The sequence below is a fragment of the Chanos chanos genome, chromosome 3 (genome assembly GCF_902362185.1).
Source record: "Chanos chanos chromosome 3, fChaCha1.1, whole genome shotgun sequence".
NCBI lineage: Eukaryota > Metazoa > Chordata > Actinopteri > Gonorynchiformes > Chanidae > Chanos > Chanos chanos.
In genome coordinates, this window is record NC_044497.1 from 53,065,697 (window position 1) to 53,092,669 (window position 26,973).

General features: G+C 41.1%; 4 protein-coding genes across 5 annotated transcripts; 2 read left to right on the forward strand and 2 right to left on the reverse strand.

Annotated features, from left to right (window-relative positions):
- The first annotated feature begins 201 nt into the window (after positions 1-201).
- h2az2b (H2A.Z variant histone 2b) lies at positions 202-3,399 on the forward strand. Its single transcript, XM_030768344.1, has 5 exons — positions 202-275; positions 2,113-2,190; positions 2,350-2,463; positions 2,786-2,915; positions 3,260-3,399. The coding sequence occupies exons 1-5, from the start codon at positions 273-275 to the stop codon at positions 3,319-3,321; spliced, it is 387 nt and encodes a 128-aa protein (XP_030624204.1). The 5' UTR covers positions 202-272; the 3' UTR covers positions 3,322-3,399.
- A 1,177-nt stretch (positions 3,400-4,576) lies between these two features.
- ved (ventrally expressed dharma/bozozok antagonist) lies at positions 4,577-6,156 on the reverse strand. Its single transcript, XM_030768331.1, has 3 exons — positions 5,886-6,156; positions 5,197-5,453; positions 4,577-4,927 (listed from the first exon to the last, which is right to left on the reverse strand). Exons 1-3 carry the CDS (start codon positions 6,154-6,156, stop codon positions 4,577-4,579), a joined length of 879 nt encoding a protein of 292 aa, XP_030624191.1.
- Positions 6,157-13,462: 7,306 nt separating this feature from the next.
- polm (polymerase (DNA directed), mu) lies at positions 13,463-17,856 on the reverse strand. Its single transcript, XM_030768324.1, has 11 exons — positions 17,684-17,856; positions 17,399-17,579; positions 16,990-17,088; positions 16,603-16,773; positions 15,452-15,523; positions 15,241-15,361; positions 14,863-14,995; positions 14,653-14,755; positions 14,256-14,561; positions 13,897-13,980; positions 13,463-13,549 (listed from the first exon to the last, which is right to left on the reverse strand). Exons 1-11 carry the CDS (start codon positions 17,854-17,856, stop codon positions 13,463-13,465), a joined length of 1,530 nt encoding a protein of 509 aa, XP_030624184.1.
- A 198-nt stretch (positions 17,857-18,054) lies between these two features.
- gnsb (glucosamine (N-acetyl)-6-sulfatase (Sanfilippo disease IIID), b) lies at positions 18,055-26,782 on the forward strand. Of its 2 annotated transcripts, XM_030768323.1 has the most exons (14): positions 18,055-18,141; positions 18,841-19,086; positions 19,602-19,661; positions 19,833-20,036; positions 20,301-20,366; positions 20,737-20,835; positions 23,272-23,439; positions 23,597-23,679; positions 23,767-23,885; positions 23,987-24,090; positions 24,200-24,301; positions 24,570-24,680; positions 24,847-24,954; positions 25,593-26,782. In XM_030768323.1, the coding sequence occupies exons 2-14, from the start codon at positions 18,904-18,906 to the stop codon at positions 25,743-25,745; spliced, it is 1,560 nt and encodes a 519-aa protein (XP_030624183.1). In that variant the 5' UTR covers positions 18,055-18,141; positions 18,841-18,903; the 3' UTR covers positions 25,746-26,782. The 2 variants fall into 2 exon arrangements, with proteins under 2 accessions (XP_030624183.1, XP_030624182.1); XM_030768322.1 differs by lacking the exon at positions 18,055-18,141 and having other exon boundaries at positions 18,816-19,086.
- Positions 26,783-26,973: the final 191 nt, after the last annotated feature.

The following is a 26,973-nucleotide window of genomic DNA, read 5'->3' on the forward strand; positions in this document are numbered from 1 at the left end:
TGACCATGTTGAAACTGTCCCTAACTTCACGCATGCGCATCCGTGAAATTCTCGACGAGATTTGGCGCGTGATGTAAACATTATGAAAGCCTTAATGTGATTGGCTCAAAGATATTCAAACCAAGATAAAGGTCCGCGATTGGTCTTTCAGCAATCCATAATAATCCGTTTTCATTACGATAGTTCTCATTATCCGCAAGGCGTCATTGTTTCTTCTTGTCTAGAAGTAGAGTAGCTGGGGCCATAGGACTACAGGAAACTCAACCGGTGACATGGTAATGTTTTAGTTTATTTATAATTTTAGTTTACACTTAATTTATCAGTATTTAAATAACTGTGCATCCTACTCTACGCATTTACTGACATTGTCTGTTTCACATCCTTTTATAACCTCTCATCGGTTCGGAGCTGAGGACTTAGCTAGCCCGTTAGCCCTGTTTTGGCGAAAGAGCGCCAACCACGACATGACAGTAAAATCGCTTTTTCGGTGGATCAGTCAAATAGCTATGGGTTCTGTTTGCGTTATACTAGAATGTTGCTTCTAAGGTTTTGCGTAAATTTTCTTTACTTTTATGGTAAAAGTTGAGAAACGTGGTCTTTTCCTTTTCAGTTGCAACTGCTCATTGAATTTTCGTTAGCTGGCGAGGATAGCCAACCAGTCAATCTGTTTGTTATAACAATCAGCCAATTGGCTAAGCGCAAGACTTGATTACTGTAAGATCTTATGCTCAGCCTATATTACGTGCATTTGTCTAATGTCTTACATTATTGACCAGATTGTTTCCGTTCCATCTTGATGCTTAATTTTTGTTAGCTGTTCGCTAACGAGAAATGATTGGACTCAACCGTAACCCTCCATAGACCCACTTGTATTATTTGTATTCCAACTATCTGTATTACACCGAGTACTGCTGGGTGGCAAGTACTGAAACTAACTAATACGGTGTAATAAGCTGAAAAAGGACGTGCGTTCCGTTGTACGTATCTTGCATTGCTCAAGGGTATAACTTCGTTGTTGTGATCCGTAGCCCTCGCTTTCCCTTGAAATTTTTCTCTGACAAAGGAGAGTATTTCTTTTAATGTTAAATCGTATGTCCCCAGTTGAGTCGTGCAAAAGACAGTCCTTCGCAGTGATTTTTGTTCTGCTTGTGTTCATAATAAAACGTAGCGGTTTACTTATTTTCTTTTTTTTGAACTATGACCTCAAGGAAATTTAGTCAACTTAAAATTTGTTTATCTTCATTGAAAAACGACAGCTTTATGTACATACCGTCGGAGCCTGTGGCCGTTTTTCAAGCCGTGTCACTTGTGCCACGAGATGATCTGTCAGATGACTACTGCTAATTACAAAGCTAATCTTGATAGCAGCCCAAAACTTACAGTCTTTGCTTGTTATGGTGCAGTTATTCTAAATTCACTGAATTTGCTCTGGGGCGCTATCGTCTAACTTTGTGGGTTACCACGGTAACTTTGATTTGAAACCGAATCTGCTGCCCATCTCTTCTACCATCTCTCCTTTATCAATGAAGTCAGCAAGTCTCTATGGGTTTGAGACAAGATGTTGTTTTTCAAGAGTTTTGAATTAATGTAAATGAATGCTTGATTTTACTGCAAATTGGCAAATTTGTTTGGTCTTCAGTGTCTGCATATTGGTATTGTCTCAGCTGTCTTTGATAGGTTGATAAAACCGCCCCCACTCAAGAGCATGCTTTGGAAAGAAATGTTTGACAAAAAGCCAGCATTCATATATTTAAGGCACTAATGATGACTGTATACATGATTAATGGTTTCCCAGTGAAGCATGTTAAGGCCTGTCTCCAATAGTCTCCAATAGTCATTGAGTTAAAGCAGCGCTGGGTGTATTGCCTTTATATATTAACTCACACAGTGACCTTCACAAAGCATTGGCTCCAGTTCAACTCTAGCTGCACCGTTAGAGTTAGAGTAACCAAAGAAATTCCAACAGCGAAAAGTTTCCACTTCTTGATCCATTCTGTATTTAGTCTTTTGATGGTTAGCAGAGACACCTATTGCCCTGTGTGCTACATTGCTCCACAGCTAGTATGTTTAAAAACAAGGATTGTTGTTTGCATTTTTTTTCCCGTCCTGCAGGCAGGAGGTAAGGCTGGAAAGGACAGCGGTAAAGCCAAGGCGAAGGCAGTTTCCCGTTCTCAGAGAGCTGGCTTGCAGGTATGTGTGTGGAAACTTGGATCGATGGAGCTTTCTGGTTAATATCTCTGAGGTTTTTGACACATCGTAAGCTTTGTGTTGTGCTATGCTGTGCAGTTTGATTAAGGCCTTTTCTTTGACAACTTGTGTGTTTGTGTGTGTGTATGTGCTCTTTTGTAGTTTCCGGTGGGGCGTATCCACAGACACCTGAAAACTCGTACCACAAGCCACGGACGAGTTGGTGCCACAGCAGCAGTGTATAGTGCAGCCATTCTGGAATATCTCACTGCTGAGGTAAAGGTTTCTCTGAGCTCATCTTCAAACATTAACGTGAAGCATGCTGTCTGTTTGCAGCACTACTGAAGCCATGACCAGTATTTGTATACTTCTGACATTTACACAGTCATTTCGCTGTGTAAAATTATTAAAGACATTTCTCTCTCTGTTTACTAGTTTCTCCCACCGTTATTTTATCAAACTTAATGTGTCCTGATTCAGTGAACTTAAATTAACTTTGTAAACATACTCCTGTAATGTATTGATAATTGAATATCTCGCAGTTACACTCTGGGGATTTTTTTTTTTCCCCTTACTCCACTCTGGTTTTCCATTGCAGGTGTTGGAGTTGGCCGGTAATGCCTCTAAGGATCTGAAAGTGAAGCGTATTACTCCCCGACATTTACAGCTGGCTATCCGTGGTGATGAGGAGTTGGATTCACTCATCAAAGCTACTATCGCTGGTGGAGGTGAGTCTTCAGGAATCCACAGTACAGTAACGGCACTCCCCAGTCTGTGTCTACCCTGTGTGGAGATGTTCTCTGTAAAGGGGGGGGGGGGGTTTCCATTTGCTTTGCATACATTTGTGGTTTGCTAGAGACATTTGCCCGATAAACAATAGACATGATGGACACGGCTGCAACATGTTTTACATGCAGTTTATAAAACACAGTTACTTTGGTATGATTTCCTTTTATCGCAACAAACCAATTATATATTGACCATATCCCATAGCCTGGTCCTGCACTGTGACGTCAGACGTGAGATGTCAACCTGGTTTCTGATTATGCTCCTCTTTGTGTTCTCCACCTAGGTGTGATACCTCATATTCACAAGTCTCTGATCGGGAAGAAAGGACAGCAGAAGACTGCTTAATGTTTGTGTGGTGTGTGTATACTTAATGGCAATCAGCATGGTGAGGGGGACAATGTTGTTTTGTTACTTTTTTTTTTTTTCTCTCTCTCTCTCTCTCTCTCTCTCTCTCTCTCTCTCTTTGGTCCTTGTTTTTTTGTAATTGTAGTTTAACACGATAACCTTGTTAGATCTTGATTTATGCTGTTTGTAAGGGAGTGGGCGGGGCTCGTAGGTGGGCTGCAACGCGTGGGCGGGACAAACGCACACTGTACATCTTTATAGAATGCTTAACGAATAGGAGTTCTCTAAGAAGTATTACAAGATTTGGCTTTTACTTGAAAACTGTTTTTATACATAAAATGCAAAATGTTTTTCAAAATATGACTGTGTATGTTCATTGACTTTGTTGAATAAGAATGAGTTTCCAAGAACAGTTTGTTCACTCTTGTTAATAACTTTTCATCAACCGATGAGAAAATCAAAATCCTTTAACAGAGACAAATCAAGATATGTGTGTTTATGCAGACGTTCTCTCATTTATGTAATCAACCAGTGTATCAAAATGATGATAAATTTGATTAGATTGCACTGCACCAAATGCTCAAAAACTCCAAAACTTCCCAGAGGATTTCTTAATGGCTTTGATTCATGGTTGTTTGTGGATCAAAACAACATTGGAACTAACAAGAAGGGGTTCCAGTATTATCCATCATGAATTATAAAACATTTGTCCTGTGATAGACAGGGTTTCACAGTGTTTCAGCAGCCTCAGTATAATGTGTCCTAATGATTCTAGTTTTGCTCCTTGCCTCTAGAGTGGCTCTATTTAATGGCATTTTAATGGTGGTGGTGGGGGGGGGGTTTGATGTATAAATATAATTTACTTCTGCAAAAGATACTATATTTTCATATCAGTGATTACATTGATTATTTGATTGGTTATAAACACATTTTATTACACACAGGCATATTGTAGATATGTATATATGAACAAAATATACATGAACAAAATATATTTTAGAATTTATAAAAGATGTGCTTAAATAATTTGACGCAGTATAAAGCATTACAACAACAACAAAAAAAGAAGTATTGCACTCTACCCTGTTCTTCCAAAAGGGTTTCAAAAGTTATCAAAGGAAATCATCATGATACACTGAGAAGTATGCCACATCATCAACTATACAAAGTTATTAAATATACAAAGAAGTACAAAGGAAAAAAAAAACCCTCTTCCATGTCACTATTGCTTTATGTGAAACTGAACCATCTCCTTTCATTGAGAACTGTAGTACGGTTGGAAAGCCTGGTATGGGTTCACCAGGGTGGAGTTTGCAGGGGCTGCAGTCAGGTTTTGTAAACTGTTATACTGGTACAGCGTGTCCACTGGCAGGGCGGAGATGCTGCTTCCGGCTGAGGCAGGGTTGTAGTGAAGGTTGGCAGGGCACAGGTAGAGAGATGGGTTCTCCTGTGCGGGGTAATAGCCGGGGTAAGGGCCGGGACGAAAAGTCTGGAGCTCAGGGTAATGCATCAAATGAGAAGCCACTTTAGCCTGGCAGGCGTGAGCCAAGGCGTCCTGTACCGTCCTCTTCAGTTTCATGCGCCTGTTCTGGAACCAGTTCCTAATCTGGAAGGAAAGGAAAGGAAACACGGGTAAGTACAGGAACTCGAAACTAAAAACAAGAGGAACTTTGACAAGTAAGACACACTGGTCAATACATCTATAAAGGACATTAAATGGGGAAAAAAAAATATCTAAGCATCACACCATAAATGACTTCTCATACATATTTACTGATGTCGATGAAGGTCTTATCATTCCAAAATCTTTTAAGTTAGTGATGGCGATAGTTTTATCTTTTTAAAGCTGCATTGCGGGAGAATCAGAACCCATACCTGTTTATCAGATAGATTAAGCCTCTTGCAGAGCTCTGCCTTGTCTTGAGTGCCGAGATAAGCATTCCTCTTAAAGGCTCTCTCCAGGCTGCTGATCTGCTCGGCTGTGAAGGCAGTGCGAGGCCTACGGCCAGTAGAGGGCGATGTTGATGAGGTTGTGTCTTTTGAGGCCACAGGTGAGAGAGACTGGCCTCCTTCACTCTCATAGCCCGATGTTTCCTCTTCTTCAGTTCCACTGCTGAAACCAGCTTCTGGAACTGTGAGGAACAAAAAAATAGTTCATGCGTGTTCCATAACTTTACATTGAAACACAATTATACATTTTTGCACTGAGCCTTGAACACATTGATTGTGAAATTCATTGCTGGTGTGAAATTCAATCTTCAGCTGGGACTAAGATATTAAATGGTATACTAGGCGGAATCACAACCCCCAAAAAGAACATAATTAAAGCATTTTAAGCATAAACATCTCGAATTTGATTTGATAGTAAAAAAAATGTACACATTTTTCATTGTCGTCTAATGGCTTTTAAACTAATAAGTTTAACCAATTGTTTCCACTTTCATACTGATCTGTTTGTTCTCTTACCCCATGGCTACACAAACCACAGATTACGGTGGTTTCACATACTCTCAGAGAAGTTGCTATAAGCGGTTAAGTAGAAGAGCACGGCTCCCATGTCTTACCGAAAGAGGTATGTTGGAGGTTTGTCGGGTTTTCAGGGACAGTTTCTTGCTTTGTAGATGTTGGATGGTCGTGTGATAGCACTGCAGGCTGCTCCGTGTGTCTCTGCAGAGGCTCTGTGCTGTCTGGCCTCCATCTGCCGTAGAAGCCGGGAAGGCTCTCGGGAACCGTGCCAGACGTGCCGGTAGAGATCCAAGGGCTGGAAGTGGCTTTTGAGCTGCACGCAGCCTGACTGCTCTGGGATAGCCATTCAATGGAAAAGTGTCCCTTCATGGTTCTGTGTTTCAAAAGTCCAGCAAAGATAAAAAAAAAAATCCACACAAAATTGTTAGAAAAAAAAAAAAAGAAGAAGATTTCCCCTTTTTTCCTCAAAGCTGCAAACCACAGCTTGGGTCCTTGTGTGATTTTTTCAATTGGTCCAAGCCTGTGACTATAGAGCTTGAAGTTCTGAGATTAAGTAAGTCCTGCAGTAGCCAAGTAAGTAAGGCTGTGGGTTTGATGTTCACAACTGTTAGCACAGGGCTCAAGTATTTATAAGGGTAATCCCACCTCATTTACAATTCACTTAGCAAGAGATCAAAGGAAATGTCCTCCCTTTTCTACTCCCCACCCCTTGAGTTTTCACAAGTGTGGTAATTAAGATGTCTCAATCGGCTCTGAATGAGCCCATTAATTCCTGGCTCCAGCAAGTCTGGAGAGACTGGAGATGTTCAGCCCCCCTCCCAACCCCAAAAACCATCTCCCTCTTAGCCTTTCCTCCCGTCTCATCTCTCTCTGTCTCCCTCTCTCTATCATATCTGTGTGTGTGTGTGTGTGTGTGTGTTGAGCATTCCAAAACAATACCTAAAATCTCAGTGGACAGAAAATGGATAGTCAGAATTTTGTTTCAAAAAATGAGTTTTTTTTTAATTTATTTCTGAATAGCGGCATTTTCTCTTGCGCCGATCGATAAGCGACAGATTGAAAACGATTAAATTGATTTAAGACGATATAAGAACTTCTTACTGTTTGCGATGCGGCTGAATGAATTGTCAAGACGTTGACACTGTGTTCTTGAATTATACCATTGTTAATAAAGGCTATGGGACTTGATTCTGTCTTTGCTCTAGAAGTAATCTGAGCTCAAATAGCATCCATTGCGAACATGGGTGTTTTATTCTTCGCGTATGTCTTTTAAACTGCTGCTGGTACCAAAGTGCTGGGTTCCTTTGATGTGCCAGGTAGCAGTTAATGGCCAATTGTAGTAACACAACACGGAGAGCTATCGAGCGCGGAGACAGCAGTCTGGCGAACTCGAACTAGTCGTGGAGATAACTGTCGGACGATAGATCTATTCACGACCCAAAGGGCAAGGTTTATATTATCAGTTGGCATTCTTAACTTTAAAATGATCAATCCACTCACAAACGCACTTTATCCTTAAATCCCATGATAGGCTAAATTCATTTCATCCAGTTTTCACAAAGATTTCTGTCGATCTTTTTTGTTGATTTTTTTAACAAGATGATTGATTTGATCCCCTTTATCTCCATCCCAAATGGCGATTCAAAGACAAGAGATGAATAAAGTTGCAGGTTAAGATTCACGACGCCAAGAGGGCGGAGGCCATCCACATACAGATGAAGTTTTGCCTCTTGCAAGTAGACAGGATGGCACCCTTTTTCTTAAAATGCAAGTACTTCCCCGATACATATTTAAAATATAAAGATGTAACATTAGTTATTCCAATATAATGTGTATGATGCCCTTTCTCAATACTAAATATTAGCACTGAAATCTTGAATTCAGACGTTATATGAACAAATGTAGAATGTAGGTATCATATCCACATACCGTCGAAACGTGCTAATGATCTCATGAACAAACTGTTTCACAGAGTGTACACAGAAATATGCGTGTGAACTTGCATACACACCCACACACGCACGCACGCACACACACACACACACGCACACACACGTGCATACGTACATACACACATACATACATGAAAAAGTGTAAATGATTAGAATATAATTTTCAAAGGTTTAAACATGAAAATATTTGATTACACAAAGTATGTGTAAATGAGTCCGTCTTGTTGTATGTCAACAATGTTTCTGCCAACAAGATTTTTTTTTTTCCGACATCACTAACATAGAATTAACATGTAGCTCATTGCGCTCATTCCATTTATATGCTTCAAAGAGCAGATAATTTGTTTACTCTCTCTCTCTCTCTCCCTCTATATAACTATCTATATCTCTCATTCTGTTTCAGTTAAAAGCCAAACAAAGGCCAGGTCTCTGCCTCTCCTTTATCACATGATGATCTCTTTGTAATGCTGCTAAGTTTCTATTTTCCAGTGAGGAATGTTCCTTAGAGCTCTACCCCCCCCCACCGTTTCCATCTCTCTCTTTCTCTCTCTCAGGCCCTGATATGTGATAATGGAGAAGGAGGGCTTTGATGTGACTGACATGAGCAGGAGGAACTTGGTTACAGTACAGACAGGAGCCTGTTTTTATTGATGACAGACGGGAGGAGCAGGAGACGGCATGTCCACCTCCCATCCCGATGTGGATGTCATCAAAGGACACATTACAGTGTGTGTGTGTGTGTGTGTGTGTGTGTGTGTGTGACACAGAGAGAGAGAGAGAGAGGGAGAGAGTTGGTAGACTGTACCATACTATACTGTACGCAGTTAAAGTGGTACACTGTGAGTGTAGTCATATATTTATGAAGACTGTTGTGAAAAAAGACAAAATAAGGCATTTCACTTTACTCTGCAGGGACCAGAGTATGCAGTGCCTTTAAAATGTAGAACATTGTCAGTAAAAAAAAAGTAATGAAGGTATCCATCCAGTGTTTTCAGATTATACAAATTATAGATTGTGTATGGCCATAATCATCGGGCTTTCGGAATTTTTTCATCTTTGTTGCTATGGTGACAGCATGAATTTTCTTCCGATATCTAATCAGAAACCCATAATCCTGTACGAATAACACCTCTTGCCTGTCTTTGTTTTCTCATTTATATTTGTAAATGGTTGCAGTCTTCAATATTTGAGCATGCTTTTGTTTACTTTTGAGTGTTCTGTTTACTTGGCAGGATCTATAATTTAATCTTAGTGTTTACTAATCTAATGTTTTTTTTGGGGGGGGGGGGTTGTAGTTATGTTGGGTATATATAGTATTTATGTAACCTCTGTGTGTATGTGAGGCTCTGTACCGACTGTAGCAGAAAAATTTCCTTGAAAAAAGACAATAAAGAGGCTATCTATCTATCTATCTATCTATCTATCTATCTATCTATCTATCTATCTATCTATCTATCTATCTATCTATCTATCTATCTATCTGTCTATCTATCAGTGGCTACTGAATCAGTGTGGCACTGAGAGAAAAAGCCCACACTGCGTTAGGAGTCCTGTCCCTTGACTGCTGTCTCTCTCAGCCGGCCACCTTCAGACGGGGCTCAGACAACAGTCTCTCCCAGTAATGGGCTCCAGCCGTGATTGCCTTTGATTACCTTCAGTCAGTCCCTTTCATCTCTAATGGGGCTGTTTGCTGCTCTGTTATGAACGCAAATGTATTGTCCCTTCCCAACACTGCAAAGGGTGGGTCCCGTGTAAGGGGTGGGCTTGGGGGGGGGGGGGGGGGGTCTAGTGTGAGAGTGAGACCTAATCATCCATTCAAGTCAATAACTTTCATATCTTCTTCATAAGCATATTGATATCTTGAAATGGGTAAGCATATTGGTAACTTTAAACAAATATTGCTTCCTTCAAATGACTGTTTTTTGTTTTTTTTTTCACAAGCCTGGTTGTAAATGTTTGTCATTTTGTGATAGCATTGCTCAACACAGTGCTTATATTCTGTATTTTAGATCAGCCTACACAAATGTGACTGGTGCCTAATGAATTGTGATGGCCAACGTCTCAAACAACTGGCAGGAGCTCAAAAAAAATAAAAATTGAAAAATTAAGTTAAATTCAGCAACTTTAGGCACATTTATGAAAACTATTGCCGTAGAGATTCTCTGCAGCTTCACCGACGCAATTATGTTATATCTCAAAATCAAGTATTGTCTTGACTAAATCTAGAATTCCTTGGATGACCAAATGTTAACCTTTGAGTTCTTCAGAATAACTGATCAGTTCAATTCATAATTGCGTCATCTGGAGAACAAAGCATCAGCTAGTCTTACGCTGTTGATTCTCATCAGTGGCAGCTTCAAAGAATGTCTACGGCCTAAGGGCAGACGGGTGGAACTGGTCTTATTTGAAAAGCGGGCTCCTGTTCTACGATAATGTCGAAAGTGGGGACAAAAAGTAAATGGGGGCCTTATGGTCAAACGTTTCCAACTGGAATCAACTCAGATTCGTGGCCCCTACAGCCAGACATATCCCTCCAGGTTGGCTCCAGTGGGCTTTTCTCCTCACAAAAAAACCCCAAAGGTGTAACACCTTTCTCTCTCTCTCTCTCTCTCTCTCTCTCTCTCTCTCTCTCTCTCTTATTCAGAAACTTTTGTTTCACACGTGTGGTGTTGGAAATAAACTAAGTGTCGAGGAGGGATTACACTCCATTGAGCATAACTGTCAATCCCCCCTTTCTCACACAAACACACACACACACACACACACACACACACACACACACACACACACACACACACACACACACACACACACACACACACACACACCTCTACGCTATCTCTCATTACAACAGACATCACTAAGAAGTCGGGTCTTTCTTCCACACGTTTGTGAATGGTTTTAGTTCATGGAGTCACATTTGAAAAGAGTGTCAAAATGGCTTCTGGAGAAGAATGGAAGGGGAGGGGGGGGGCATATTTGAGCCTTTCCTTTTCCTGTTAAGGTGTAATGTTAAGCAGCTTTAAGGTGTGAATGTGGACATGTTCTTTGAAGTTAAAATGGCATTTAGAGGTCAATTATGTTGTTAGGAAAAGGTGGTCAAGACAGTAAAATAAAATTTCAGGGGAGGGTGAAATGAAACAGACTTGTTTATGTCCTTAAAAAACACGATAAACCTGTATGGATGGACGAGGAGCAGTCTTGTGAATGTTTACTGCTCTTTAGGTCAAAACTGGCAGGTTTAGCAAAAAAAGAAAGAAAGAAAGAAAGAAAGAAAGAAAGACAAAAAAAATCAAAGCAGAAAACAGTCCCAACACAACTGATTAGAAAACTGAACAATCCAAGATACTGATCACACTTTAAATGATAAAGGATTTTGTCTTTGAAATATACTGAAAGCAGATATAAATTGATTATAACCCCCCCCACACACACACACATTTCCACTAGAAGCACAATGGGAAGAACAAACTGATATCGCTCTGTTAGTTTCATATTTTGATCCAAAAAATGTCCCTTTTGACACAATGCTTGCATCCTGAATGCATTCGTTATCAGTGCATCGAATTCACAAAGTGACATTTGTCTACCTTTTAAGTTGGGTTATTGAAGAAAGTTTAGCACACTAGAGCATCATTCAAGTCACAAGCATTTTTTTCTAGTAAGGCTTATTCAGGAATGAAATCCTACTATTCTTCCCCTATACAGGTCAGCATCTCCATAAAAAAAACAACCCCTTCTCACACTATTCAGCTATTCATGACACTAAATGAGTGGTTAATTTGTTTAATTTTATTTTAACTGCATTAAAAGGTTTTACATATGGTTCAGGACCATAGCTGTCTTATTCTTCGTGTAAGCCTATTTACTTGCCATGTCGTTCGTGAAGTGAAGGAAGTCGCAATGCACCAATTCAAATAAGATGTTTAGCTCTGTTGTGAAGCAATGCCTATGTGTAAGTTGTGTATGTTATGTCCTAACTCTGTCTGTGGTACAATAGTTAAGCAAAGTAGGGCAGACCATGCCAGGTGCAAGGGAATCATTTAACCACACGCACGCAATCCACCTCTCCCTCTCTCTCCCTCTCTCTCGCTCTCTCTCACTCTCTCTCGCTCTCTCTCCCTCTCCCTCCCTCTCTCTCTTTCTCTCGCTCTCTCTCTCTTTCTCTCGCTCTCCCTCTCTTTCTCTTGCTCTCTCTCTCTTTCTCTCGTGCTCCCTCTCTCTTACTCTCTCTCTCTTTCTCTCGCTCTCCCTCTCTCTCACTCTCCCTCTCTTTCTCTCCCTCTCTCTCTCTTTCTCTCCCTCTCTCTCTCTCTTTCACTCTCCCCCTCTCTCTCTCTGGTAGAAGCGTAAGTGCAGTAAAGATGTATTTCTGTGTCTGGTATAGCTGCTTACACGGCACATTTTCCACTCCAGAAGGAACACAACCTCATTTGTGTGAAAACACACTAAATTACATTTCCTCTGGAGAACTGAATAGTGTATGACAGGTTGCATTTAAATAAATGAATGAATAAACAAACAAACAAACAAATACATAAATAGTTTGCTCTCACTTATTTCTTTCCAACCACACTAACAGATTAACATTTACATTGAAACACAGTCTGCAGATTGGCTGGTGAGATCTTGCAAGAGCACATGCAAAAGCAGATGTGTTAGTTTCATAGTTTCAAAGGTTTTTTTTTTTCAGTATGCCAATCAGCTCAGTGCACATCACACATATGCGCTTGAAGGCAAAAATGTTTTTTGAGGTCCAAAGATGCATAGTAAGAAAAACACTGTTGTTGTTGTTGTTGTTGTTATTTTTTTCATAAAAAATCTTTGTATTCTCTATGCCTATGAGGCTGTTTTCTGTTTAATTCTTTTCAGGAGTAACGCTTCAGCACCAAAAACAGCGGTGAGAAGGAGAGATTACAGCAGATATGTGATCTTTATGTTTTGTTTAAGATTCATTCCCTGGTTGGAGAACTGCACAGAAGAACATGTTTCATCAGTGATGAACCATGTCCCATTTGAAGCCCACGCACATCGGTTTCTTAATAACACTATCAAATAAAGTTATCCAGATCTAATCTACATCCCCCTTCGTGTTGAGGCATGGGGTTAAAAAGCAAGATTATATTTGGGTGAAACCGAAATACCGTCAGTCCTAAACCGAGTCAGTTTACACGGCAGACTTGGGCTGATGGCTTTTGGTCAGAGTGGCAGACAGCATTTAAAACAGACGTGTACTTTTTCCCGTCCTCTCAAGGGAAGTGAATAGACCCACAGTCTCACGCAGGTCTCTCATACCGACAGCAAACAGGGTCGCTGTCTTCAGTGGGTGGATCTGCACCCTGCTCTACCCATGTGTCAAGCCGAAAATCTACGTTCACCTCGATAATGAGGAAGCAAAGTAACACCGAGTGTGTTCAGATCTCAAAGCAACAGAATCAGGGAAACACATCTGGTATCGTATCTAAGGCGTCCAATGCAGGATGCCAAAAAATAATCTCACGAGGACCCAGTGCGAACTGTTGTTTAATTTAATAGAATTTGTAAAAAAAAAAAAAAAAAAAAAAAAGACACTTTAAAAATGATTACATTTTTTTTTTTTTTATCAGACAGAGGTAAACGGTTGTGATAGGAACAGAGGTAAAATAAGTGGGTTAAGTCAATGATCATGAGGCTGACAGCTTTCATTTAAGAGGTCGTGAGGCACTGGATGTGTGAGCACAGAGTCAAGCATTTCTCTGAGAGGGGGGGATGTACTCCAGACCCAGGAGGGCAAATATCTCCTCCTCCGAACTCGCCCTGAGATAACGGTTCTGAAAAAAAGGAAAAAAAGGGGGGGGGGGGGGGGGGTCTCAAGTTAAACAAAACAAAACAAAACTGAACCAAAGCAAAAATCGGGTGGACTTTTTTTAACACAATGACGCAAAAGTTTAGGTCAAATTCCACATGTATTCCAGATAAATCAGAAAAGTTAGGTCTATTACAGTCAAAGAAATCAAGAACTCATCAAAATCATCCACATTAAACATTTAGGCTACTGGTTCAGGGTGAGAGGGATTCTGTTAGTGGGATGGTCATGTACAAAACAAACAGATAAACAGGTGTTTTATTTGCGTTTGTCGTCATCATGTGATGCGAGGCTGTTAATGGGATCACTCACCTGTGCGCGGTCGTACAGGACATGGCTGCTGAGAGACATGCTCTTCTCCTGACCTGCCCATCGCCGAAGCTCTCTCTCAAACAGCTGCAGAGGAAACGAGAGATTATACACGTTAAACCAAAAGTGTGGGAAACGTGGTTCGAATGGAGGTCAGAAGGATGAAGTAAGGTATGACTGTGAGTTCTGTACAAACGCAACAAGTGAGACACGAACTGACAATATTTCAAAGACACTTTTTTTTTTGTTTTAAACTCGCCGAATAAAAAAATAATTGAAATGCATTTGAACGTTTATATGATCATGTTTAGCAAATCGAAGCCGTTTTGATCTGTGAGTAGACCAATGAGAGAGCTCCTCACCTTTGACCCTGTCCAGCCGAGCAGAGCGAAGGCGAACTGACTGTAGGGGCTAACTACAAGATCAACTCGAACAGCTCTCCAATCAGATGGCTCTGACTGGACTTCCTGTTGTCTTACATCACTTCCCTCCGTGACATCATTCTGACCGGCGCTCTGATTGGACGTACCGCAGACTTCTGGCGTTCTCTTCAACTTGAAAATGGAAAAACATCTCTCAAAGCGGTCCATGTTGTGGGAGGGTCGAACGGGTCCATCTTTGGATTCTAAGTATGAATTTCTGGTAGTTTTCTGGTACAACAGCAAACCCTGGAAATTGGAATCATAAACATAAGCGAGACAATAACGATGATTTAACGTTATTTTAGGATGTTTTAGTAAAATCACAGCTCTCTCTGACCTTGGTCTCCAACCAACTGACAATCTTAGGCATCAAACCCTCTTCTTTTCCTTCTTCTGGGTGTGTGATCAGAAAGTCCACATCATGACCCACCTCCTTACCCCTGCAAGAGAGAACACACACACCTCCAATCAGCTTTGTAACGATTCTCTTATTAAAATTAAAAGTCGAGACAGAGCCTATTCTGATGTTGTTTAGCTATGAACAAACCTTCGGAACCCTCCAGTGAGCGTAATCTCCGCCCCAGGGAGCACGGCTCGCACCGCCTCCCCCACAATCTGACCAATGGCATGAGCCTCGGCTTTAGAGACGGGTCTGTTCAAGTCATCATAGTAGTCTAGTCCTAGAGAAACAGGTCATCATGGAAAAACGTGTCTTTTCAGCGTTTGGTCATAGTGTGACAGGGTCTAAATATTTTTTTTTTTTTCAGTTGTACCAACATTCATATTGCTCGAAGGAAACGTATCAGAAAAAGACGTACGGATTTAAAATAAATTAGAAATAATTCTCAGAACGAAAACAAAAAGGCTCTCAGTGGCTGCATTGATTGGCTGACATTTGAAGCTTCTCAGGACTTTGTTCCAGTACCTGCCTGTTGTTCTCGATTTAGTCTTCCCCCTCTGGTTTTTAGGTCTGCCAGAGACCGTATCCCTTCTCTAAACCAGCGCTCAGCAGTCTTTGTCCCGACCCCAAAAATACCAGTCAGCACCTGAAAAGATACACACACTACAATCACCTGATCAATGAATAAATGTTGACTGATGGCGTAACTGGCCAGATACCTTCTAAAGCCACATACCTTCATAGCCTTATACTGCTCTGATTGCCTCGTTGATTCCACTTCGCTTGAGACGCCATCCTCTAGGATCTCCTTAAAACACGAGTTTAGAACAGTTCATCTGGCCGTTGTCATAACACAGTGCAAGCCTTTCAAATATTCATAAACATGTATCACAACCTTGGTTTATGCAATGACAGAATAGTACGACACATAAAGCTAACCTGCACATGGGACTGGTTCAGTGCGAGTAAAGCATACATTTTCCAGTGATGTAGTATCTTATTGACCATAAAAGTATTATTTTGTATCTGTAAAACATGTATATGGTCAAGAGCTCTGTGCTGCTTCACTTTAGGTTGGTGTTTTAACAATTCTACTCCTTCATCTAAAACATAACTGTAGGAGAGGAACCTAGATGAAGGCCTGCATTAGGTTAGGGATGGTAGTGTTTGCACTGGTCAGTCAGAATACAATAAGCACGGAGTATTTTGCTTCAGCACAGCAATACAGCATATAATGTGTGTCTTTGTGTTTGTGTTTGTGTGTGTGTGTGTGTGTGTGCTTTCTGAAATAGAGGGAAAAGGAAAACAGGAAGTATGACATTTCAAAGACATAATATCACTCATCTGTAAAGGCTGTAACAATTACAGGCTAATATATTATCATCGCGTTTGTGTAGCTGCCCATTAAGTGAAACAACATCGGCTCAAGTAGCCATCTTACAAAAAAATTGTCGGATGCTGGCCGCAATAATGTAATCAAACACAGCTATCGACTTCAAGGCATAAATTATCCCTCATTACTTGTGTCCCCGTTTACACTGGGAAGTCATACAAATCTAAAGTAAAGATTTTTTTTTATTTTTACTAAAGACACAAAAACGGATACAGAGTTAACACTGCGCGAGCAAGACAGTAATTAAAGAGAAAGATAAACATTCTAAAGCAGTTGCTTCTGTTTATAACGCGCACAACTAAATTTCACATGAAGCTCATCTAATTGCTCAATTAAAAAGTGCTTGAGACCCTGCCTCCCTCCTACTGCCACCGCGAACTTACTCAGCTGCAAGGGGGCACCTCCTGAGCCTCGCGCTACTGTTGCCGTGGCAAGGAGCGCACGCATGCCCGCAACCTTTCGTCCGACGACATACTTTACCCGGTGAGTCTCACCTTTATGACTCTGAGCGAATGCTCACCCAAGCACGGCAAACCCTTGAGGTCATCCAACCGGCGCACAGCCCGAGGAAGCGTCTTCAAAACTGCCGCCGCCCGTCTGAATGCTACACTCCTTCCTTCGTTATCCGTGAATTCAGCGTTCTGCGCAAGCAGCTCCAGAGCCTCCTACGGAACACATCACACAGAGTCAGCGGCACCTCCTAAATCTGAGTCTATAGCAGCAAAAATGACCCAAACAATATGACAGAGTAGTTAGGATATCAGCAAGATTTAAGCTGAATTTGGGATGTAGTTGGGGGGGCAGAAAGAAAGACAGAAAGTAACAACGTGTGAATGACAGAGAGACGTGACAACAGGACGGGAGGATTTGAGAGAGCTCACTGTGAGAGATGCATTATGGTGCTTCAGTGGAGTTCTCCTCTGACAGGCGTAGCTCTCTATGGCAAATGTAGGAGAGTCTGTGTTTGACTGCAGGTCAACCTGTAGAAAATTAAGATAAAATTTATTAACACACATTAAGAACAGCAGCAACTTGTATCATTTCTTAATACCTCAGTGCATCCCCCCCCCCCCCGTAAATCATTTTCTGACAATATATCCTTTAGTTTCATTGTAGTGCTTACTTCCCATGCACTTCACACTCTGTTAACAATCTAACAAAGGTTATAGGAAATGCGCCAAAACATTTCATAAATAATTCTGCAAGGCCAAAATGAATTTAACACGAATAAGTCAACCTGTCCGTCTGAGCAAAACAATCTACACACCCAAAAATGACTTAAACCATCACCTTTAATCTGTGTCTGTCTTCAATTAAAATAGGACTGCCTTTCCCCATGCTCTCGGTATACCAACTAATGTCCAGGAGATTGACAGAACCAGAACTCTTTCCTCCGCAAGTCTGGTTCTGTAGCCAGGCTTTGACCTCCTCCCCAGAATTATTTTCAGCTACGACGTGAGTGACATCAGAGCTGCGGGACATGGCAAAAGGATTCATCCCATGAACTGTCACCAGTTGTACCAAGATATACCTAATTACCCGAATAAGCGTAACTACAAAGAGGTACACCCCTACCTATATGATTCTTCAACCAGGAACCCTTTACTCCTGCCAAGGCGAGTGAGAAAAGCCTTACGGCTAGACCCCATCTTTCTCTCCAGAATGTAAATAACAACATCAGGGAACTTACTTGCCTCCCTGTCACACAGAACAGTCTGGACTACTTTCCTGCGTTTTAAAGGGATCATTAACTAGTTCTTTATGTCGTATCTCTAAAAACACAAACACAAACCGACCTTACGGGTTTGCGCACTGAATCGATATTCAAATTTTACTTCCACGCGACAATACTATTTAAGCAGCTGGAGGTAAATGACAGAAAGGAGTGGTGCATCACTCTAAGTAGTTCCGACGGGGAACTACACAAGTGTATTATCGTCCTCTGTGGAATGTCCAATACGAGGTGTATAGATTTACCGCGCAGCTGTGTCATGAGTTTTGTTTCACAGTAGTGCGTTTTCAAAATCTTACGGGTAAGTTTGTTTACTTACTATTAAACGATGTTGTGTAATGAGGTTAACCATTGTTATAACGATAATGTCCGGGTAATTAAAGTTAAAATACCATCTAACTGGTCGATTTGATAGTTTAGGGTCACTAGGCAATCAGCAAATAATGTAGATGTATAACGCTGGATTTAAATTCGCAAGTTAGATAATCTATTGTATAGATATTAATGATGATGATGAAATGGAAATGTATGTGTAATCACATGAACTAGCCCGACATCTAAAAGAAAAAAAAAAAGATCCACGCGGTTGGGTTAATGCGCTAGAATAACCTGAGTAACCTGCAGATTGCCAGCAAAATGTCAACGGTAGTAACACTGGATATCCAACGCTTGTTATGCTTGATTGACTCTGCTAGCTAGTTGGATTCCGACTGAGAAACTTTTAAAGTTAGCCGATATACAGATCCCAGTAACGTTTAATAGCCACAAACGAGAGGAAGAACATTTGTGTAGGTGTACCTCGCACTGAACTTTTAATAAATATTTCGCACTTCATAGATATTCCTGCGAAAGTGCACTCAGAAATGCTGCACAAGTTCAACGTTACAAAAGGGGTGAAGTCCCTCCCACATGACAAAACACAGTCATATGACCGTCAGAGTTTCACTTCCTCAAATTTGATCATACAATCTTTGCATGACTTTCGTTCTGTTCCCTTTAGGTACTTCTCTATGATCAAAACCTCAGTTAAAGCCAGGTTAACAACCAGCGTGGTTGAAAGCTCATGGCAAGTCTGACAGCAAGTGCCACACAGAGGACCAGTCATCGGGGGTGTAGTTCTGGCTTGAGAAACCTTGTGCTGTTCCTCACACTACTAACATGTATAATCAGGAGTTCAGAAAGCATCAAACCGAGCAATATTGTCCTCATTGTCACCGACGACCAGGACGTGCAGCTGGGGGGAATGGTGAGTTTCGAACCGTTCACGACCATCACTGAAATAGATGCATCCGGACCTCGTTTTAGAAGGACAACAGGCTCAGTTTTAAGGGCAATTAGGATGATCTCGGTAGCATGCTGGTTCAAATGTGATACACAGTAGTCAATAAAGCGAACAGTACTATTGTGTGTATTGCATGGTATTTGTATTGCTTGGTAGAAGCTAATGCACTCTGGCTATTTACTTAAGGAGTGCTTTAGATCTAAGCCTCAAAATTCATCGATTTTTAATCGTAGGAAGTGATCGTGTTATGCACTGGTGATCTGTCACGATGCTCTTCATTTGGAAGAGACCCCATTTCGGCTAAGAATCGCAGCGCCCTTCTTCGCTTTTATTTATTTATTTATTTATTTGTTAGTCAGCTAGTTAGTTAGTTACACAACATTGCTGACAATATATGCCAATAAATTAATCATAAACTTAGTTTGTGTTTGCTCTTCTTGTTTACTTTGGTGACTGAATTTTACCTTTCCCCCCCACAGAAACCAATGAAGAAAACTCAAGCTCTAATAGGTGATGAGGGTGCCACATTTACCAATGCTGTAAGTAATTATCGTACAGTCTCTGTGTGCTAGAGAGTGTCAGTAGTTCAATGGAATGGATACTGAAACAAATAAAAAAAAAGAACGAGAGCAACATTTCAACACGTTTGTCCGGCTTACTGTAATGTCTCATTGATATTTCTTGTCTGTTTTTCCCGCCTGTGTGTTTAGTTTGCAGCGACCCCTCTGTGTTGTCCAAGTCGCAGCAGCATCCTAACAGGCAAATACCCCCACAATCATCAAGTCCACAACAACTCCCTGTCAGGCAACTGCAGCAGTCCGGCCTGGCAGAAGGCCCACGAACCTCTGGCCTTCCCCGTTTACCTCAGCAAACAGAACTATCAGACCTTTTATGGAGGGAAATATCTCAATCAGGTATCTCAGACCTAACCGTTATATGGAGTGCAGTGACTGTTTAGCTTAAAAAGAACCCAAAAAACCATTAGCTATTACGTTTCCTTTCTCTCCTTTCTCAGTAAAGTCTACTCATAATGGAATGGCTAAACATTACATTGCCTATTTTCATAGTCAGTTAGTTAATTACATTTTGTTCAGTGTGCTGTGTTTTACAAGAATGGCGGGGCGTTTCTTCAACTGTCAACCGTTTTTTTTTTGGGGGGGATTTTTTTGCCTTCTCAGTACGGAACAAAAGAGGCAGGGGGTGTGAGTCATGTGCCTCCTGGCTGGGATCAATGGCACGCGCTGGTGAGTTATCACCTCTTCCCATTTCGTTTGCATGCACAGGCAATAAGAAATCTACGTATTCTTATCATACTTCAGACTCTCTAGGTTCGAGTTAACAGTGATGAGCTTTGGCAAATCGAACAACTCGCATTGAGTTTTACTGTCCATAAAACCAGCATAATTAAACAATGCTCACGTAGAGTCTGCGGTTTGGGTTTGGTTTTTTTTTTCCTCATTGTTGTGTTAACCACATCTAAACCAGGAACAAGGTAAAGAGGCAAGTGCTGCATCTGGCGGTTTGCCTTCTTTCTCACCGCGTTTGCAGACGCAAGACTGAATTGTATCGATCCAGTTTTTACCCCATTTTAAAACCCTGGTCCATTGTCCACAGGTACAAAACTCTCGGTATTATAACTACACCCTTTCAGTGAATGGAAAGGAGGAGAAGCATGGAGATAACTATGAAAAGGACTACCTCACTGACCTTGTCGTAAGTCTGCTTTCATCAAAAAAAAAAACAAAAAAACCAAAACATTCTGTGACTGCAGCCTAGCAGAACTGACCCGACCTGATTGATAGACTGGTGGTGTCTGTACACGTTTATATGAATGTGTAATTGTTTTGACTCCAGCGAAAATGGTTTGATTTTCGTGAATCCATGAATGCAATGGATGGTTTGAAATGACACTGGTTTTAATAAATTCTCTTGTTTGTTTAAGGTTTTTTTTTTTATGGAATGAGGATGTGCAGGGTCTGATTAACTTCCTGTCCATATTTTCCTTATGATGAGTCGACACTATGCAATCTGTCATTATCTATGTACATGCTCTCTTCTTCTTACAACGTTTCCCTTTTACAGACCTTAGGTTTAACAGTTGGTCTGCTCCTCTTGTGCTGAATGGGCTAAAACAGTCTTCAGGTCTCTCATGCACTGCACTATCTTTCCCCTGATTAAAACTGAAAGCAGAAATGCCAAAAAAAAACAAAAAAAAAAAACCATGTGATTTAGCCGACCGGCCAATTATCAGGCTACAGAGCAGCTAGACATTTTGTGTTAACCCCAAGGCCAAAATCGAAACTTTCTTCTTGTGGATGGTGTTAGGAAACAGCTACAGTTCACCGTGGCCTGTAATATCACTCATTAATGTGTTCCCACATGCATAGTTTTAGTCACATGATCATAATGTCCAATTTTTAAATGCACTTCAACTTGAGTAGACCTTGTATGTCCTATTCTAACTTTTAGTAATGTAGTGCCCCCAAAGGCAGCTAAAAATATTTACTCAGCCTATCTAAGTATCATATTTCACTCTTAAGCTACGTAATACTCTATATGAATAGTATATGTTCCCTGTCATCCTTGTATGAATACCCATGATTGTAGCCGTTGATTGTCTTTATTTATCTCTCTCCCCCTGTAACGGACCATAGAGAATGTTTACATCCCATTTCTCTTGGAAAGAGCGTGAGATAAGGGTATTCTCACACCACCTAACCTTTGGCAAACATTGGGAAAGACTAACCTCAAAAAAACAGCTGAATTAATGTATATTTTTCAGGTTCTGCTGTGAAACAGTGACATATCACTCATTTATCGCGTGTTTTGAGGGTTTACATTTCCAGGAGCTCTTGCTATCTCTGTGAAGCAATAGTTTGCATATCTTTCGCTAACTGATCTATACATTTAAAATGGCTTCTAACAGTCACCTGAATTTTCCTCTATCATGTGTCTTGCTTATGCAAGCCATAACACACACTCTTATCAGATAGTACGGACAGAATTTTTTTTCACCCGTTTCAGGCCGGCCTTAAAATCTTCCACACCGTTGTGGGTAGCCTAGCGTGTCACCCTACCTCTGTTTTATTTTACGACGCCACTTTGTGTCCATACAGTAGTGCCTCGCACTGTTCTGGTTCCTTGCGGTCTTAACTTTGTGATGTAAGTGGATGAGATCTTTTCATCCTGCTGTGAGAGATACGAGTCTTTCATACAGGCCCAGTGTGCTATGCTTATGCTGTTCTCTCTTTTCCCATTTGGAAGTTTGTCTTGAAATCTTAGCTCTGTAGTCCAGCGCTATCGCTTCATCTCTGGCTTATAAAACAACAGCTTATGTGTCCTCCTGATCGCATCTGATGTAATGTTTCCTCTTTCTTCTTTGCTTTCTTTCTCCCAAATATGTATTTCCCTGTGTTAAGCCGTCTGAGCATGCCGAAAAACAAAAGCATAAACACCTAATTGCATCAAGGCAACACTTGCTTCCTTTTCTATCACACCTCAAAATGACAAGTGGTTTCCATCTAACATCGTAGGTGTCAAGAATGTGATACTCTTCGCTGCCCTGTCTCTTCACCCCCCCCCCCCCCCCCCCCCCCCCCCCCAAAAATATGCTCGCTTCAGTGCACTAATTCTTCCCAACCTTATTAGAATGGCCACTCCATTAGAAGAGCCCTTGGCATTCCGTAGCCATTCATCATTCTCTGATAAATACCAGTAGGCACGCACAGTCTCGACAGGACTGTTTATACTGTTTGAATAACCCAAATCTTGATTTGTTGCTGTCTTTAGTGTAGTGTCTTTAGGGGGATTTTTTGTTTTGTTTTGTTTTGTTTTGTTTTGTTTGTTTGTTTTTGTTTTTTTTTAGAAAGTTTGATGCATTAAAGAAACTGAGTTTTTGAAAGAGCTCTGTTTCATCACCATTAAAATGTGTGTGTTCCCTAACAGGAAACACAAGTTTAACTCTTTAACTCACAGTACAACAGTGCTCGTGTAGTGTAACACCAGTGTTTTGCAGCATAGACTCATTTACACTTAGATCTCTTTGGGGTTTTTTCGCATGTGTGGAATCATGTTTCAAATATTCTACAACAAAAAAGAAACAAAAACTGTAACCGAATAAGACCAATCATTCATGTCCATGCATTACAGTTGAACAGGTCACTGCACTTTTTGGACGACAGAAGCCCCCAGCACCCGTTTTTCATGATGCTGTGCCCCCCCGCCCCCCACTCTCCCTGGATTGCAGCCCCTCAATATGAAAAAAACTACAGTGATGTGCAGGCACCTCGTGACGGCAGCTTTAACAAACCAGCCAAGGTAGAGTCCCGTATCAGCTTGTATATGAACCATCGGGTCACGAGTTTCCTGATGCATTGATCTAGGCCTGCCAGTCATGTGATGTCATCGCCTGTGGGGTTGGCCACAGAGAATGCCGTATACCTCCTGAACGCTTTGTGTCTGGTTTTTGTCGTAGGATAAACATTGGTTGTTGCGGCAGCCTGCGAACCCGATGACGGACAGCTCCATAAAGTACCTAGATAACGCTTTCCGGAAAAGGTAGGCAGGGGAACATACGGTGGTGAATGGCATTTGGTCGTTTGTCGGTGCGGGTTTCTGATTTGCGGTGTTGTCTCTGGCACGCAGGTGGCAGACTCTTCTTTCTGTCGATGACTTGGTGGAGAGGTTGATGAAGAAGCTGGACGATATCAAAGAACTAAACAACACGTACATAATCTACACATCAGACCACGGTTACCACACAGGTACAGGGCGTTTGACGGCTTATTCTTCCGACATATTTCTCCCACTCGCTCTTTTACTTCATTTCAATCGAAATATATAACAAATCTTTCCAAAAACGCAGGCCAGTTTTCCCTGCCCATTGACAAGAGGCAGTTGTACGAGTTTGACATCCGTGTTCCTCTCCTGGTTCGGGGGCCAGGCATCAAACCGAAACAGACCCTGCAGGTGAACCGAGAGCACACAGATTCATCGTATATCGTTTATTCGAGTTTTTGCCAACTCTGAGACTTTATGAAAGTGCAACTTCTAATGGCTTTTTGTGGTTGTGCTTCAGGCTCCTGTGGTGAACATCGATTTGGCACTCACAATTCTCGACATTGCTGGTGTTAACCTCACCCAAGTGAACATGGATGGACAGTCTTTCCTGCCCCAAATGGTGAGTGCATCTAGAGAACAGGAATAGATATGTCTTATTCTTGTTAGAGTAAACTACATCCTACATAGTTATATTCAGTTTGTGCATTTTTTTTTGGATATTTAACATACTCTTTGTTAGCTTTATTAGACAAAGCAAAGAAATAATTCAGGTCATCCTTTAAAAAAAACGGTCAGTTAAAGATGGTCAATCAGTTTCTATTGGCCAGTGTCTGTCTGTCCAGCCAATCACACCCGTCCTCACTTCTGGGCTGTTTCTCTTCCTCAAGGCTCCATCTTTACGTAATGGCACCACTCGTCCATACTTTCTCCTGGAGTACACAGGAGAGGGACACCCAGTGCAAGATCCAGCCTGTCCAAAGCTTGGTCCAGGGCTTGCTGTGAGTATAACCTTTTTTTTATTTACAGTGAATTTCATAGTCTCACACATTTCATAAGCTTTTTTTTTTTTTTTTTTTTTTTCTTTTACTGCTCTCTCTGGTCACCTAAAATACATGTGTCAAACGTAACGCAGTTCACGCATGTTTCGATACCTTGTCCCTACAGAATTGTTTCCCAGATTGTGTTTGCGAAGATGCTTACAACAACACGTATGCTTGCGTGCGCACTCTTAAAGACCACAATCTACAGTACTGTGAGTTTGCGGATAATGAGGTGAGTCAGCAGCGTGTCACTTCATCGAATTCCTCGTGACCCCAGCAGTCCAGAGGGCAGAGAGTCAGCTGAAGTGTCCAAAGACCATGTTTTACAGTACTTTAATATTTTACCCATATGCATACATGCACCCTCTATTACGTGTTTCAGTCATAGAGCCCCACTCACTCACTCACTTCCTCTGCTACTGTAATTGTTATACAGCTCGTCATAAAGTACAGTCTGTACTGCTGTAGAACAATGCATTGTGTGTGCTGTGCCCTGGACCACTAAAAGATCATGTGATAGTCACCTGAATAATTTAAAACAGAGAATTCCTATCCGTCTTTTTGTATTTATATACCTACGATAAGCATCTAGTAACAGCCTTATAGTAGATAAAAATATCCACTTTTTACAGTCTGCATGCTGAAATAACCCATTTCCCAGTTAGATGTTCATTAAACATTTTTATTTATGTAGCTTCAGGCATCTCTATCTTTTTTCTTGTAAAATACACTATTTAGGCCTTGTCCCCAAACACAGAGCCGTACCGTGACAGTTTCTTGAAAGTTTCTAGGTGATTCTTATTATTATGGTTTGTTAAGGATCATGTTCTGTTTCACATTCCTCTTTTCTTTGCCTTCCTCTCTCCGCAGTCTTTCGTGGAGGTGTACAACTTAACGGCTGACCCCCATCAGTTGGAGAACATCGTGAAGAAGGTGGATCCAGCTCTCCTGCAGACCATGAACCAACGGCTGATAAAACTTCAGTCTTGCGAAGGAAGCAGTTGCCGAGATACCAAAAAATGAGAGCCGAAGGCGGGGGGGGGGGGGGGTGGGCAGGACCCAGGCCCTGTTCTGAATTCTTTTGTTTTATCGATGTCTCAGTTTTAACAGGAGGGATGTATCGTGCACGTCACGTGTGTAGACAGATCACTGTGAAGTTCATTACTCTCAAGTTTTTCCTCAGCAGTTTTCGGAGCTGAATCTGTCAGGTCATGTACGCATCCTAGAATGTGAATTCACCCCGGGAAGGAGTTTAAATTGACAAAAAAAAAAAAATCCTCCCTCTGTATGTGTTTTAACAGTTTACCTTTGGAGTAATTACCTGCTGGAATCTTGTTCACAAGACCAAATAGTTCCAATAGTTTTTTTTTTTTGTTTTGTTTTCCACACAATCCAGCATTTACTTCCTGTAAACCAAAGCCCTGCTCTGCTCCTACATGATGGAGAGAAAGAAAGTAGTGTGTGTTGTTTTTTGTTTTTTTTCTTTGAGCACTTTTATGATGAATGAAAGACAAATTGTGAATCCGGACGTACGTGTCGTGTTCTGATGTGAAATCGGAGAGGATGTTTCTGTTTTGTTCCTCCGATTTCCTCGATAGTGTCTCCTTACCAAAAAAATGACGTGTCAGAGTTACATTCATCTCACAATTCGAGTCATGTGTTTTTTTTTTTTGTTTTTTTTTTAAATGTGAAATATATCTGCATTTACTGTACCTGTGAGGGGCCATAGTACCTCTGACTGTTAGAACAATAACAAACACATTTGGGAGTGCACCCCTGTGCCTCACACAATATAACACCAATCTTATGTCACTTCCTTTGTTTGCACCCGTGATCGTTTTAAAATGAATGTCGTCTTCTCCAGGACAACGACGGATACTTAAGGGAAATCTTTCACTTTCTGCCAAATCCTTGATTATTTTTATTATTTTTTTTTTTTAAATGATGATTTGATTATGTGCCTTCTCCTTTGCACTAAAGCAACATTAAGACATCTGTACACTAGAAATGTTGCTGAATTTTTGGATAATCAATAAATGTATGAAGTAGCATACCACTGACAACCTCTTCTATGGAATTTTTTGTTGACCAGTTGGATTTGATTGCAGTTTCTTACTCTAAGACGCACTGTTCATTGAGAAGTGATAAGAAAATAACACGAAAATAACAGTGTTCTCTAGTTTGTGCCCTGCGTTCCCTGTTCATCTGAAGAGATGAGTTTCATTTTTCATTTGAACTGTCTTTGAGGATC

Bases quoted from the DNA above. Each gene is read 5' to 3' on its own strand.
- gnsb (XM_030768323.1), top strand. From the start codon at position 18,904: ATGGCAAGTCTGACAGCAAGTGCCACACAGAGGACCAGTCATCGGGGG. The intron at 19,662-19,832 runs GTAAGTAATTAT...CTGTGTGTTTAG, and splicing joins GTGCCACATTTACCAATGCT to TTTGCAGCGACCCCTCTGTG. The intron at 24,681-24,846 runs GTGAGTATAACC...TTGTCCCTACAG, and splicing joins AGCTTGGTCCAGGGCTTGCT to AATTGTTTCCCAGATTGTGT.
- h2az2b (XM_030768344.1), top strand. The intron at 2,191-2,349 runs GTATGTGTGTGG...GCTCTTTTGTAG, and splicing joins CTCAGAGAGCTGGCTTGCAG to TTTCCGGTGGGGCGTATCCA. The intron at 2,464-2,785 runs GTAAAGGTTTCT...TTTCCATTGCAG, and splicing joins TGGAATATCTCACTGCTGAG to GTGTTGGAGTTGGCCGGTAA.
- ved (XM_030768331.1), bottom strand. From the start codon at position 6,156: ATGAAGGGACACTTTTCCATTGAATGGCTATCCCAGAGCAGTCAGGCT. The intron at 5,454-5,885 runs GTAAGACATGGG...TGTTCCTCACAG, and splicing joins CCTCCAACATACCTCTTTCG to TTCCAGAAGCTGGTTTCAGC. The intron at 4,928-5,196 runs GTATGGGTTCTG...CTTTCCTTCCAG, and splicing joins TTAATCTATCTGATAAACAG to ATTAGGAACTGGTTCCAGAA.
- polm (XM_030768324.1), bottom strand. From the start codon at position 17,856: ATGATCCCTTTAAAACGCAGGAAAGTAGTCCAGACTGTTCTGTGTGAC. The intron at 16,774-16,989 runs GTGAGCTCTCTC...TGTGTTCCGTAG, and splicing joins ACCATAATGCATCTCTCACA to GAGGCTCTGGAGCTGCTTGC. The intron at 13,550-13,896 runs GTGAGTGATCCC...CCTTTTTTTCAG, and splicing joins TCCTGTACGACCGCGCACAG to AACCGTTATCTCAGGGCGAG.